Below are 15,026 nucleotides of genomic sequence, written 5' to 3'. Positions count from 1 at the left end.
TTTTATATCAGCAGACTTTCTTCGGGCTGGTGGCCATCCGCTTCATTAATATCGCCGTATTACAATATATATTTTGTTTTACTTGTAACATTACTATTCTGTAAAATTATTTATTATTTATTTATTATATCGTATCATTTTAATTTATTTATCAGGCGTTTATTTGTTTTTTAAATTCTTTTTACTATACCCAAATTTTGATTGCTGTGTGGGCAGCTAAACTGGTAGGAACGAGATGAGAGGGTCGTTCTTGGGAGGGTCGTTCTTGGGAGGGTCGTTCTTGGGAGAGTCTGCGAGAGGGGGAGGGGGGGGGGGGGGGTCGTTTTTAGGAGGGATTTTTCTCAATTATACGCTTGACCCTGGATCATCAGTTATGTTTTTACACGAAATTTACGTTGGCTAAGGTATGCATAAAAACAGTATCGGCAGCTGTTATATGTTATTCAAGTCAACAAACTGCATACATTTACTGATAGTAGCACTAGTGTTGTCTGCGTTTATGTTGCTCATTCATGCTATCATGTTCATAATATATAATAACAGGCTTATTCTGTCACGTGTGTGTGTCAGTCACGAAATTCGAAAAGAAAAAGGGGGGGGGGAATTCGATGGGTCCACTGGCGTCGGATTCGTGCGCCAGCGCCAGGAAGCTGTAAAAAGGGGTGCGACGTGTCCACCGACGTAGAATTGTTGTGCCTTAATGCAGGTATCGCACAGTAACTTCGTGTGCATGTCGCAAAAAGTAAATGAGACATTGCATCCGTTCCACACCCGTGGCAGCTACGCGCGTTGCTTCTCATCTCTATTACTCCTCCGTGCGTCTGTTTCCTTGCATGTTTGCCTCAGGTTGGTTTTATGCCTTCTTCAGAAAGAGAAAACACGAATTAAGCTGGCTGCTTAAATAGTAGCCAACAGTTTACATGATCTGACGAGGAACATTATCTTTATCAGTACGATGGTGTCGTTCACGTCATTTCGTGTTAAACATCATTCTGTGATAGCTGTTGGTAAAATCGGGAAGAAAACCCATACTTCGGATAATACTTTCAAATTGTTCCTATATTATGTTGGTATCGGAGGAGTGTTTGAAGCTGAAGCTTGCGTATCCTCAAAATGTAGAACTGACGTGTTTAGAAAGAAAACTATAGAACCTTTCGCCTTTATTTACAATGAAAAAGAAGAAAACGTTGTTAGAAAAACAGAATTCTGATTTTACAGAAAATGCCACTGCCATTAATTTTTGATTAATTTTGATTAATTGATCAGTGAATGCGAGCGAAGAGAACACCACAAAAACGTCTGAGATCCGGCTTTAGCCGGACATTCAGACTGGTATATAATAATGAGCTTAGTCCGTGTATGTGTGTGTTGTTTGTGTTGTGTGTGTGTGACGAAATTTGAAAAAGGGGGTGCGGCGGGTGAAACCGGCGTTAGCTTGGTGGGCCGGCGCCAGATAGCCGTAAAACGGGTCCCGCAGCGTCGGATTGGTGCGCCGGCGCCAGATAGGTATAAAATGGGGTGAAAAGGGTCCCACGGCGTCGAATTGGTGCACCGATGTGCATGTCGCAAAAGGGGGCGTTGCAGCCGTTTGATAGCCGTGGCCACTGGGCGCGTTCCTTTTCACCCTTATGACTCCTTCGCGCGTCTATTTCCTTGCACGTTTTCATCATGATGGTTACATGCTTTCCTCAGAAAGTAGAAACACACAAGCAAACGGCTGCCTAAATAGTAGCGAGCAGTTTAGATGAACTGATGTAGAATGTTATCTTTATAAGTAGTATGGTGTCTTCCATGTCATTTTATGCTAAAGCATCATTCTTTGATAACTGTTGGAAGGAAACAGGAGGAAAACCCATATTTCGAGTAGTACTTTTAAATTTTGTCTATAATATATTGATAAGGAGAGTTTGAAGCCGAGGTTTGAATGTTCTCCAAATGCAGAACGGACGTGTTTAGAAAAAAGATTATGAAATCTTTCGCCTTTATTTATAATAAAAAATGAAGAAAAAGAAGAAAGATTGTTAAGGATACACTAGTCTAATTTCACAGAAAACGGCACTAATATTAATTTTCGTTATTAATTTTCGGCTTTAGCCGGACATTCAGACGTTTCTTCAGGGTTTCAATGGCTTATTCGCGTATCTATTACCAAGCATATTCCCCTGATGCTGCTAACATCCTTTCCTCAGAAAACAAACGGCTGCTTAAATGCAATTCCAGCAAACACACGTTCAGTGGTCTAACGTAGAGTGTTATATTCACTACTACGTTGATGACATTCACCTCATTTCATGTTAGTACATTATTCTGTGCCAATAGCTGAGAACGGAGGAAACTCATACTTCAAATAATGTTCCCAAATTGTGGAGGTGTCAGAGAAACATAGATGTGAAATCAAGTTTGATTGTTCTCTAAATATAGTACCGACGCGTTTGGGAAGAAAATCATGAAATTTCTCATCTATGCCTATGTTAATAATTAAGAAAAAATAACTGAAGCAAGCGTTCATAGAAGAAAAAACATTCATAATTTTACAAAAAAGTCACTATTGTTATTTGTATTGATCGGTGAGGGCGAGCGAAGTGAACACTACAAAAATTTAGCCGGACGTTCAGAATGGCAACAAGTAACATTCCTTGTGTGTGTGTGTGTGTGTGTGTGTGTGTGTGTGTGTGTGTGTCACGAAAATACTCCATACTAAATAATGATGATTCAAAACTCTGCACCAGCGAGGACCGAACAATCGACATGCACTTGATAGGCGAGCACTCTATCAGAGCTGTGATGCTAAGTATGTTGTCTTTGATAGGAAAAATTAGTTTTTGTCACATGTTAGTGTGTTGCTTCACTTATTAAATTGGTAGTAGTGGCATTTTTTGTGAAATTAGGTTTGTGTTTTTCTTACAACGTTTTCTTTTTTTTTACTATAAATAAAGGCGAAAGATTTCATAGTTTTCTTTGTAAATGTGTCAGTTCTACATTTGGAGAACATTCAAACTTCACCTTCGAATACTTCTTCAATGACTTAACTTACTTGACTTAATCGGCAGGCTGTCATCGCCTGACGCGATTACTCGCATCTTCGCCGAGGTGTGCTGTCCTTGAACACAGCTCTGCCCAACCTTCTCGAACTTCTGCGAGAGCTTGCACAGAATCTATCCATTCGTCGCTATTCCATATTCTGCAAAACCTTACGTCTCGCCTGAACTGCCTATCCACGCCGAGTGTCCTCAGGTCCTCTTTCACCACCTCAGTCCAGAACTTCCGTTTTCGGCCAGGTGGCTTCTTCCAGCTCGAACTCGACAAACTCCTCAGAATTCGTTGAACAAGGCAATCTGCCGGTCTCTTTAATATATGACCAAAGAAGCGAAGACGATTTACTTTAGCCACTTTCGATGGTGGTGCAAGATGTTGATGTCCTCCACTTGTCATCCGCCAGTATACCACATCAATTTCTGCGTAAAGATCTTCATTGTGGCATACCCTAGGCGAAAAGTAGCCAAGTAGCCGTCTAAGCAGTTTTCGTCCCGTGCAGTTAAGCCTCTCCATAACCGTTGTGCTGCCCAAGTCTGGTCCGTTCATCATGATGGGGCGAATTGCGGATAGACTCGCAGCTTGACTTCGTTAGTGATGGGGGTCGACCACAGGCATTTCGTTAAGGAGTTAAATGCAGAAGTGGCCTTATGGCCTTAGCGCATCTTTGCTGAACATCTCTCTCGTAGCTGCCGTTGTTCTTCAGCATACAGTCCAGGTTACAGAACTCATCGACGAGTTCTATCGGCTGTCCGTCCACCCTGATTCCCGTTTGAGGCCTCGAAGAGATCCACATCTGCTTGCATCTATCAGGGCATAGATGTAGTCCATAGGCTGCAGCCAGCTTCGATACAAGGTTGACAACATGTTGAAGTTTCTTACTGCTTTCCGCGAATATAACAACATCGTCGGCGTACTCGAGGTCAGTCAAGAGGCACTCTGATGGTGCTAAAACAATGTCGGCAGGACACTGGTCGACTGTTCTTCGCATAATGTCGTCGATGGCGAAATAGAACAGGAAGGATCCTGCCACTGCCCCTTGTCTTGCTCCAGTTACCACCCCGAATGCTGTTGAATATCCGGCTAGTGTTCGCACTGCATCAGTTGTTCATTGATTCATCAAGCAAGCGAACGAACTTTCCTGGGACTCCCTCGGCACGGAGCGTGTTGAGAAGACGGCCTCGGTGAGGAGAGTCGAACGCGGCTTCAAAGTCAAGAAACGCTAGTTGCATTGGCTTCGAATACCGCTGCCAGATTTCGATCACTCCCCTGACGATGAACACCTGGTCAACTGTAGATCGACTAGGACGAAAGCCAGCTTGCGCGTCGTTTCTTCGCGATGTTTAATGAGTTGGTCCGGGATAACGCGCTCCAATACTTTGTACATAACAGAGACATGCACAACATAACATAGCAAAGAGATTCCTCGATAATTCCTGGGGTCCGTAACGGATAACTTCTTGTGGAGGGGAATAATGATAGCGTGCCTCCACGAGTCAGGTATCCTTTCGTCTATCCATATTGAACGGATGATCTTTGTCATCTCACGAATCCCAGACGGATTAAGATATTTTAGCCTTTCTGCACTAATCCCGTCGTCTCCACCACATTTTCCATTCTTCATTTTTTGAATACAGACTAGAACCTCCGACTCGGTCGGTAGCTCCTCGTTAACCGCATACGTCGGTCTAGGAACGTGTTCGAGTTCAGGAGCTGACGGTGCCAGCCGGTTCAGGAAGGTCTAGAAGTGTTCTCTCCAAATTGGAAAGGTTGCTTCACCGACAGTTACTTCTTCGGCAGGACAGGACAACATATTTTAATTTTGCCGCTATACTGTTTTAGTAAAACATAGGCTTTCCGCGGGTTCTTATCCTCCCAAGCCTTTTCAAACTCCTTCGTTCCTGACGTCCACTCGTTATCGCGGTCTTGTTGCAATTGACGACGCAGCTTCCTTCTAAGACGCATGTCCTGGTTGAAGTCACCAGTGCTGCGCGCGACACATACAGAATTGTACATGGATTTTGTTTCCGCAGATGCAAAGGCAAACTTCTTCAGCGGCAATAGAATAGGGAGCGTTTCCCTTGCAGCGTCCTGGATGCACTTTGTGAAGGAATCCGCATCGCTAAGCTTCTTCCAGATATGTACTCGAACACGAATAGACATACGCGAAATTTCGTTCTGCATTCTTCGTCTTTCAGTCCTGCCATGTCGATTTTCGGATGAAGAGGAACCTCGGTTTCTCTTGTGGGACCGCATCTTGAAGCTGCGAAGAACTGAACGATGGTCAGAGTCGAACACGACGTCCCAAACAGCTCTAGATTTTCGGATATCTGACTGAGGAATGTTCCTCGCCAGAACGTAGTCGAGTTGAAGCTTAAGAGTCCTCATCTTCCGCTTGCGCTGCTCTTCAGGCGTTAAAACGGTTGACCCCTGCCGCGTGAGCTGATGGCGTCGATGATTTCTCTTAAACGTAGAAGCTATGATGAGGCCCGTCTGTTCGCATACTTAGATCAGATGGTCATCGTTGTCCGATGTGCGCTTCGCTGGATAATACCATCTTCCTAGCACATCGGATTGCTGTTCGAGTCCCACTTCGCATTTGCATCGATTTTGACAATAACCACCTGCTAGCTTGGTATTTTAGACATCAGCGCATTGAGTTCATCATAGAAGGCGTCCTTACTGTTGTCCTCAGCTGTTTCCGTAGGTGCGCGAGCACTTACGATCCAGAGTTTACGTCCTCTGCGACCCCGCAGTCGTAGAAAGGTGCATCTAGACGACGTTGAGCTAAATTCCTCCTCCAGGTTCTTGTAAACGTTCCTCACAGTTATCGCGCAGCCACCTACTTTGTTCTCATCAGCATCGCCGCAGTATATGGTGTAATTTTCGATGCTGAAGACGGGCCGATCTCTCATACATGTATCCTGCAGTTCAGCAAAAGGCACACATAGATATCGCAGAAGTCTGGATAGAGCGGCTTGTTGGAGTTCACTCGATAGTGTTCGGCAGTTCAACGTGACAAAACGAATGGTTGTTGCCAAAGATTCCATGCTCCCTTCAGGCAGTTGACCTTTCAGGTTATGGGCTTTGGCGGTGTGCTGGACGACAGCACCTCTTTGCAATGTATGGGAAGCTTTCGCCATACAACAGTGCAGGTTATATAGCTCGTACGTTCCCAACGCGTACACTAGAACGCGTTGGGAACGTTGCGTTTAGTTAAAGCAGGGCCACCACGGCCACAATCAGACTCGTATACGTATACTTCTTCAATACAAATATAATATAGAAACAATTTGAAAGCATTGCCCTATGTATGGGTCTTCTTCCTGTTTTCGCCCGATAGTTATAACAGGATTTTGTTTTAACGTAAAATGACGTGAACAACGTCATCGTGCTGATAAAAATAACGTTCCACGTCAGATTATGTAAGCTGTTGGCTACTATTTAAACAACATTTGCGTGCGTTTTTCTACCTCTGCCAAATGTAGAACTGACGCGTTTAAGGAGAAAAATATTAAGTCTTTCATCTATGAAATCTGCCTAAATTTTTGAGAAAAAAATTGGGACAAGCATTAATAGAAAAAAAAACAATTCTAATTCTATAGAAAATGTCACTAAGGTTAATTGTTGTTATTGATTTAACTGTTGTTACGTGATCTTCAGTAAGTGGATGAATGTGGCTTGTGCTTGAGATTATCATCATGAATGCAAATTAACATACAGAACGCCAAAAGTGGTACAAAACAAACTTTTGAAGCATATGATATTCATTGTTCCACGTTAGTTGTTTAGAAGACAAGGGCGAATTTTTTGACTTAAGCAAATAATGGATCTGAGGCCCAAAAATTACTCTCCTTCTCTTTTCCTTATTTGTGAAGATAACCATGTTCGTTTGGGCATTTATATAATTCGCAATATTGAGCTCTCTCTATGTTCAAGAAGAAATATATTTACTTACAAGAATGATTGGCTTGTGTAACGTTTTTTCGTAATTTGTCATGTTATAATGATAATCTGATGAGGTGCGATGTGATGAACCTTCTCAGCATGGAGGGAATCCTTCTTTCGATGAACGCGTTTCAAATAGCTTTCAATATATAGATTTCCAGCTATCTGTTTTGTGCCTATGAGCTATATGTCTATAGTGGTCTCAAAATGACCTGAAACTTGATGCGGTGTCGGTTGTAGTTACGGTGAGATTAGGGCCAAGTGTGCGTTGGGGTTCTCTCGGGAGAGAGGGGTTGTCATAAGAGTGGTGTGGGAGCAAAAGGAGACCGTAAAGGGCATGAAAACAGGAAAAAATAACATCGATTATTTCTTCGAATACGGTGGAACGCATAATATCTTAAGGTTTCCGTTTTATTAATTTGTATCACAAATCAGCTGGACGTTATTTGTTACTTTGACTGCAAATTTGAGAGGGTAATACAAGCTCCATGACTTTTGTTTGAAAGAAGTTCAACTGGGATGAATGAGAGTTGCAATGCACAAAATGTTAGAAGCGTTCTACTTCAAATCTTAATATGTCAGTGATGATATCATTCCGCTCGGACATGTACAACTTCGTATGAAATTGATTATACTAGAATCCTCGCCAAAAGACTGTAGACCATTTACTAGAGAATCCTGGTAGTATCAAATCAGAAGACCGCTTTCATCCGTGGTATTTTTGAATTTCAGTCAGTTGTTTGATTGTGCTACGTTCGAATAAGCTTGTTAACGTTATCATAGTTCATTAAAGAATTAGATGAATGTGTGTACAGATATAGATTTGAATCAGTTAGTCTCTTTCTTCTGGTGGCCATTGAAATTCCACCCCAACGTCGTTATTCGATCTCCACTCTTAGATCCACGAAGTTCGTGTACTCTCGTTTAGACACGTGTTTTGCAACTCCCCAGAGAACCCTTTCTCCGCAGCCATATGTGAATTCTCGCCTGATTTCTTTCTTCTAGTGGTGTTGCACCAATTTCTGGAAAGCTAACAAACACGATGCCGCTGTGCCAGACGGGTTGCACAGTATAATTAACCGCCCAAGAATGCTCTTCTACTTTCGATGCCGTCTACTACCCGCTTATTGCTTTTTTTCTTTTACTTCACATCTCTTCAGTCATTTCTTCATCTTATCATCTCTTTAATCGTTTGTCAATGTATGATTTATCAATGTCTCGTGAATACTATAGTTGATTTGTCAATGTACTCGCGTATACGTCAATGTACTCATTAATATTACAATGAAGGTTTAGTTACCCAAGTTTGAGGTTACTCACCACCAGCGGCCAATATGCTGTGACGGCATGCAAACCCACGTGGCACTCTACACAGATGAAGACGAGCAAGAAATCCCTAGCCGTCATAAATACTTTTACTTCTACTCTTTTTTTTGCTCTTTACTACAAAGGTTTCATCTGAAAATGTCAGGTGTTCATCTATCCGATGTGTGAGTATGGCCTACTTGAGCGGCGACAATAGTCGTCATTTTATTGCGCAGTGCTCAGAGTGAAACATTTAGTAGACTATTCGATTAGTATTGGATTAGTTCAGTACGATCTAAGGATTTCTGTGCGGACAAAGTGCTTCCGAGTGTAGTGCTGTGTTTATATTTCGAAGAACTCTTCAAAAACTGTTAGAAATTCAATCTCTGGAAATATATGAGAAACTTCCAGTTTTTGGTGGTTCACTGCTGCTTCCAAACAAAGCCTTGAGAAATATCTTCGATAGATTTTGGTAGAAGAGAAGGTATCCTAGTTAGCGTTTGCAGATTCAAAACCGTTCTCAACACTCTTTAACAGTCGCCTAAAATTTGCCGCAAGCAACAAAATGTCAAATCAGAAACGTTGATCCTGAGAAGCACAAGTGCTCTGAAATTTAGAAGTCCAAAAGTAACTGTAGCTCATAACAACCGGTACAGTAACAAGCTCGTTACGCAGTACTCTTCTAGCAAAAAGCAGGTGGTCAAATCCAACGGAAGAAATCTTTTATTCCTAAAACTTTTAAAACCTTACATCCATATAGTACCAGAGTGCTCATCTTGATTTCTTGCTATACATATGTGAGGTGAAGAATACTGAATGTTTTAGAGGCAAAGTGAGAGTAGTTAGGAATTTTTAGTTTTCCATCGGTTATCGATGTTATAGAAGACGGTTTTTGTTCTGTGCAACCTTTTGCTTTACGATACAACTACGTTAGCAAGATCGACACAACTGTCAACATTATCAACATTACTCGAACATTGACCAAATTCCTAATTTTTATAGTAAAAAAAGCAGCTCCCTGCATAAATCATGAACTGTTAATTAATTCAGAATGTGTTTTTGGAAAAGTGGACACAGCTGATTAAAGGAGAGGTTAAGAAAATTAGAAAGAATTGTATGAGTTCGTCACACCCTTCGACCGAAATTCCATGTTACAACTGATGTAGGATTGAAAAGAAGCCAGCACTCTACAAAGAATGCGAGATAGGAGAAGTGTCTCATACTGAGCATTCTAGAAAAAGAAGTGTTTGAGTGAGGAAGCTTTGAGTTTTTGCTCCAACAATCATGTGGTTTGTGCGAGTGTAGTGTAGTGGTTAGAAGTTCCGCTTCCTGCATGATCGATCGGAGGTTCGAAGAACAGAATGAACAGATATTAACTCTGTACATTTTTTCCACGAGGCCGTCACGAGGTTGTGGAATGTGAAGTATGCATTTCGCCACGTAAATCAGAGCAGTAGGGCAGCGAGCACTAGTGTAGAGATAGCTCCGTCCGGTATGCTTATGTCCGCGAACCACTCACTGGTGGTGAGCCAACTGTGTGCGACTGGAGGTCCAAGATTAAGGAGATTTGCAGATGTATGTGGTAGCACAGGTTACCTGCAAGCACGAATTTCTTGTGCTTGCTACAGACTTCTACAGACTTCTGGTAACTTAGCTGTACCTGGCCCCTTTTGTTTGCTCCACAACAGAGTGTCAACTGCTGGGTTTCACATAAGGCCGTGACCAACATTTGCTTTGGAGACTCGCGGGTTAACGTTAGTTCCGCACCTGTTAGACAATTGTAGCATCCGGTAACATTCGTAGCTTTAACGATGCAGTCCTGATTCTCCGGCAATTGGAAAATTTTTGACTCTAGACTTATGACCACTTCTTCTTCGTTGAAACAAGCAACAACTTTGAAACAGCATCCTCCGACATTACGTTAAGTGTTCCAAAAGGTGTTTCTAGAGGTAGTTTAGCCTTGCTATTGTTTCGAACTGCACTAATTGAGTCTTCTAGACAGAGGCAATTGTTTGCGGAGCTGCTGCACTCGCATCTGATCCTGCTTATGCAGTGATCAAATTGAGTTTGAGCTTCCGCGGAAGAGGCACATTACGCTGCAATACGAAAGTGTGGAAGTGCAAATGAAGTGCTCTTTGATAGCAAATCGTTTGTTTGCGATTGTACTTGCAGGTTTCTGTATATCACAGTGATGACGTTTTGACGGGCGCATATGGAGAAAGCGATTGGGTAAATAATCGTGTCTCGTTGAAAAGGACAACTTAATTTCGGGACTCCAGTGAGGACATCTGGTCACTTCGTACACCCGTTTGGTTAAAGGTATTTCTGCAACTCTATAAAAGGTGAAAGCTGGTTGTGGCATGAAACACCCGCAAAGCAGTCCTCCGCAGCTGTTGAAGCGTCCAGAGTACCCTGACATTTAGCTGCCGATTTCAACTCTGGGATTGTCTCATTTGCACTGATCGTCTCGCACATGTGTGTTGTACAAGAGCCAGCTTGAGCACATCGCTTCACAAGATAGATGTGATTTCTTGTCATTCTTGTGAAGCTCTCCATGACTACGGCACATTTGAATTCCACTGGTAATGGATTCGTAATGGCACCGAATTTTTTACAAGTTTGGTTGTGTCTTATTTCTGTGAAAAATACTGCATAGGTCTGACTGTAGCTTGTTGAAGTACAACTCTCTGTTGTATTCGTAATGGCACCGAATTATTCCATTGCAGACTGAATCTGCGTTCTGATGCATGTAGCCATGCTGGTATCCCTGTGCGCTTGTACTTACTACGCAAATTAACGTTTGGCTTTCCTGACTAGCTTGGACGTAGCACAAATAAGGATTATCGACATCATCGTTATCAAGTAAACCATCACTGCCACTGCAGCAATGGCAGTCCTTCTTCGAACTTCTTCATGACATCATATGCTCGCGCAAGATCTGTCTTTTGTTGCTTGATGAGGAGGGTGCGGGATAAGAGATACTCGTGAAAAGCGGCTGACCGCTCCTGCCCTCCCTTCGGCACCGCGCTCTCCGCGTAATTACGGCTGTTGCTCCACCAGCTATGCATCCTTAACGACCGCTTGAGATCACCTACACCCCGCTTCCCTACTGCTCTCTAATCAACGCCGCCCACGACGTTCGCGCCGCGACGAATCGGTGGATAGTGCGAATTTTGAAGGGAGGGAAGTGAAAAACGAATTAACGCAGCAAATTCTGGTGTACTGGTGTTCGGATATAGTAAACTAAGCGCATATTATTGGAAATAAGAGAGAAGAAGGAGGTCCTTCTATCCAATGTGACTCTACATAAGTAAAAATTATCTCAAAAAGATGCTCCAGGGAAAAGAATAACATGCATATATTTTCACACATCTCATAATTTAACACATTTCATGCCCTATGTCTTCGATATAAACTAGCAGTGCATAAGTATTTGTTTGTCACGATGCCATTCAACGAATTCGCGTTCAACTTTCAACTACAACAGCTATAATAACAGCAACTTTATGCGCTTATTACTTTGTATACATTCTTTAAACTCCTTTCTACATTTTATCTTTTCAAAATTTTACATAGATATAATGTTTATATAGAGCTCACATCAAATATTCCGATACTTGCTTATACGTTTTATACAGTTTGTAATAAAACTTTATATGGTTCTTCAAACTTCTTTCAACAGCGTTTTATCACTTCTTTTCTATCTATTCTCTGCATAAAATCAATATGACAGGTCAGATGTATTAGTGGCGAACAGAGACCTCTGTATCTTCGAGATATACCTTTAGGTACAGCGCATGTCTGTGAGGCATTATTCGCGCCTCGTTAAACGTTGGATGCCAGTTTTATCCAGCTAGATAAGCAAAAAGAAATCCTTAGAAAAAAAAAGAAAGAAAGCAAAGAAGATAGCATAACACCGATCAGTGGGATTTTTTTTGAAACATCCCTTGCATTCGCAGAGATGGATAAGTGTGTTTTTCACCTAACAAGTCGAAAGGGATAATTTCGTTTTCACTCGCATTTATAAATGGCATATCACTTATACAAACCTTTTTCATTCATTCCTTCTTTTATATTAACTTACAAGTACACTTTATGTAGACTTTCAAACAACATCTAATACCAGGTACTTTCCTTCCCGTTCGATTTTAAAAGCGCATCATAAGAACTGCAGGCGCGGCGAAAAAAAAGTCCTCGTAGCAGCGCCAGACGCGGCGAAATGGGTGAAGAGGGGGCGTGGGCGGGGCGTCTTGAAGACGTAGCACTAGAGCAGTAATCAGGGTACTGCACCGATAATGATGGTATCAGAAGACGCGTGGTGCAATTAACGACGCTCATTAGCCTGTTAAGGGAGGTTCTTCACAGATTGTATTATCGCTGTTCCAAACTTTAAAGTTTGAGCCACAATTACCGCGCATGATTTTTGCCACACCTCTACGTGACACAAAGCGTATAAAACTTTCCAAGAATGTTACTGTTGATAAGTTCTCAACAGCTTCGAGGTGTACTGCTCTTGTCTTTGTCGCACTTTTATGAGCAAACATACTGCACACATATTTCTTCTTCGATTTCTGAAGTGAATAGCCCCGTGAAGTCACACCCAGTGTTTTGAAATGGTTTTGAGACCAGGACTCGATCTCTTGGGAGTGGTAGCATTATTGAAGCGCCAAGGGGGGAGTCCTTGGTACTTTTTGCACGTTGTGCATTTGCCCAAATACTTTTTAAAAACACAGACAAGGCACGGAATCAAGAATCTTTGGTGTACAATAGTTAAGGTATGATCTTCTTCACAGTGTGCGTTTTCTTTGCGAACCTTGAGCAGGATTAGTTGAACCAGTTCGGATTCTTTGGGGATAAAGATAGATGATTTTGTATCCAAGGGAAGATACGCATTTAGTAAGCGTGATCCATGACGAATCATCCCTTTCTGGTCTTGGATTACTTTCTTGTCACGAAATTGTTCCTTAAGATCCTCGAGTGTATAATGACTTTGTTCGGTGGTTATCAGAATTTTTTCAGCGAGTTCCATAACTGTTGATCTTATTTCGCTACCAGGATCAAAGAGCTGAACCTTTCTGAGGCTTATACCAGTAGATCTACTTTGTTCGTAGATAAGGACCACTGCTTGAGAACTTTTCCAACTGTTGCCATAGTTCGCAACGCTTTGTTGAGTGTGGAGAATCGCGTCGAATCCATAAGATCATTCCGAGTCTTTTTTTGAATTTTAGCAATGACGTTTGTGGAAATCGCACACTCCTCTTTTGTGCTGGCCACTTCCGTGATTGCATCGACGGATCTTTACGGCCATGTACTTGACTTTTGTTCTAACCAGCGTAGTCCTTTCGCCCAGTCGTGGCTATTGATTTGTTGAGTTGTAAGATCACGAGAACCCGCATGAGCAGGGTTGTGTGAAGTATTAAAGGTATCACCCCACGAATTTGAGGTTGTACGGATTTCAGGTGGAGTATTCGTATACAGGATCGTAGATTATAGAGAGAAGGGTGATTCCGTCCATTTCGTCTTGATTACCGTAAAAAACGGCCCGTGAGATACGGCTTCGGACGTCTCGGTGCACTGTTTTCTACAACGAGTTCGACTGGAGCGCGCCAGTCTTGTGCACGCGCCGTATCTGCCGCACCGTTTTTTACTGCAATTAGGAAGAAATGGACGGAATCATCCCCCTTTTCACAACCTACTACCTCGTATAAAATCATGATATATAATAGCGGGCTTATTTTGTCACGTGTGTGTGTCAGTCACGAAATTCAAAAAGAGGGGTGCGACGGGTCCACCAGCGTCGGATTAGTGCGCCGGCGCCAGATAACTATAATATGGGGTGCGACGGGTCCGTCCACCGCAGTAGAGTCGGTGCGCCACCGCCAGAAAGCTGTAAAATGGTGTGCGACGGGTCCCACGGCGTCGGATCGGCGCGCAATAACTTCGTATGGATGTCGCGAAAGGTGAATTAGGCGTTGCAACGTTTCATTCACGTTTCGTTAGACGTTTCATGTCCATGGCCATTGCACGTCCTGCATTGCACTTCTGTGAATCCTTCATGTATCTATTTCCCTCCACGTTTGCCCCATCTTGGTAGCGTGCCTTCTTCAGAAAGTGGAAGCACCCACACAAACGGCTGCTTAAATAGTACCCAACAGTTTACGTGATCTGATGTGGAACTTATCTTTGTCAGTACAGTGATGTTTTATGTTAAAACATCATTCTCGGATAACTGTTGGTGGAAATCAGGAGGTACACCCATATTTTGAGTAATGCTTTCAAATTGTATCTATATTATATTGGTATCGAAGGAGTGTTTGAAGCTGATGGTTGAATATCCTCCAAATGTAGAACTGACGCGTTTAGAAGGAGAACTCTGTAATCTTTTGTGCTCAGTTATAATTAAACAAAAGAGAAGGAAAGCGTTGTTAAAAAAATACAAATCTAATTTTACACAAAATGCCACTACTATGCTACTGAATCTTCATTAATCAGTGAAGAGGAGCGGAGCGAATACCACAGGAAGTCTGAAGTCCGGTTTTAGCCGGACATCCAAACTGGTACAAATATAAAATATAAATATAAAATATGTAAAATCCGCTTGAAATTCGTACCACCTCAGATTCTTGGGGTGATGCTTTTAGCATGGAAGAAATCTAAAGGGATGCCATCTGTTTTAAGCTGGTCTCGCAAGTTGTTTATTCTTTCGCGTTGATTTGTAACGAATATGGGTAGTTTTTTTG

General features: G+C 42.3%; 4 protein-coding genes across 4 annotated transcripts; all 4 read right to left on the bottom strand.

Annotated features, from left to right (window-relative positions):
- Window positions 1-3,054: 3,054 nt before the first annotated feature.
- RB195_024882 (uncharacterized protein) lies at window positions 3,055-3,585 on the bottom strand (the record flags this gene model as incomplete). Its single annotated transcript, XM_064212806.1, has 1 exon — window positions 3,055-3,585. The coding sequence occupies one exon, from the start codon at window positions 3,583-3,585 to the stop codon at window positions 3,055-3,057; it is 531 nt and encodes a 176-aa protein (XP_064068687.1).
- Window positions 3,586-3,655: 70 nt separating this feature from the next.
- Window positions 3,656-4,024, bottom strand: RB195_024881 (uncharacterized protein; the record flags this gene model as incomplete). Its single annotated transcript, XM_064212805.1, has 1 exon — window positions 3,656-4,024. One exon carries the CDS (start codon window positions 4,022-4,024, stop codon window positions 3,656-3,658), a length of 369 nt encoding a protein of 122 aa, XP_064068686.1.
- A 794-nt stretch (window positions 4,025-4,818) lies between these two features.
- Window positions 4,819-5,421, bottom strand: RB195_024880 (uncharacterized protein; the record flags this gene model as incomplete). Its single annotated transcript, XM_064212804.1, has 1 exon — window positions 4,819-5,421. One exon carries the CDS (start codon window positions 5,419-5,421, stop codon window positions 4,819-4,821), a length of 603 nt encoding a protein of 200 aa, XP_064068685.1.
- Window positions 5,422-5,660: 239 nt separating this feature from the next.
- On the bottom strand, window positions 5,661-6,176 carry RB195_024879 (uncharacterized protein; the record flags this gene model as incomplete). The annotated part of the gene is made up of 1 exon (XM_064212803.1): window positions 5,661-6,176. The coding sequence occupies one exon, from the start codon at window positions 6,174-6,176 to the stop codon at window positions 5,661-5,663; it is 516 nt and encodes a 171-aa protein (XP_064068684.1).
- Between the last annotated feature and the right edge of the window lie 8,850 nt (window positions 6,177-15,026).

The sequence above is a fragment of the Necator americanus genome, chromosome X (assembly GCF_031761385.1).
Source record: "Necator americanus strain Aroian chromosome X, whole genome shotgun sequence".
Lineage (NCBI taxonomy): Eukaryota > Metazoa > Nematoda > Chromadorea > Rhabditida > Ancylostomatidae > Necator > Necator americanus.
Note: the sequence above shows the minus strand (reverse complement) of the source record. Positions and strands in the feature narration are given on the sequence as shown.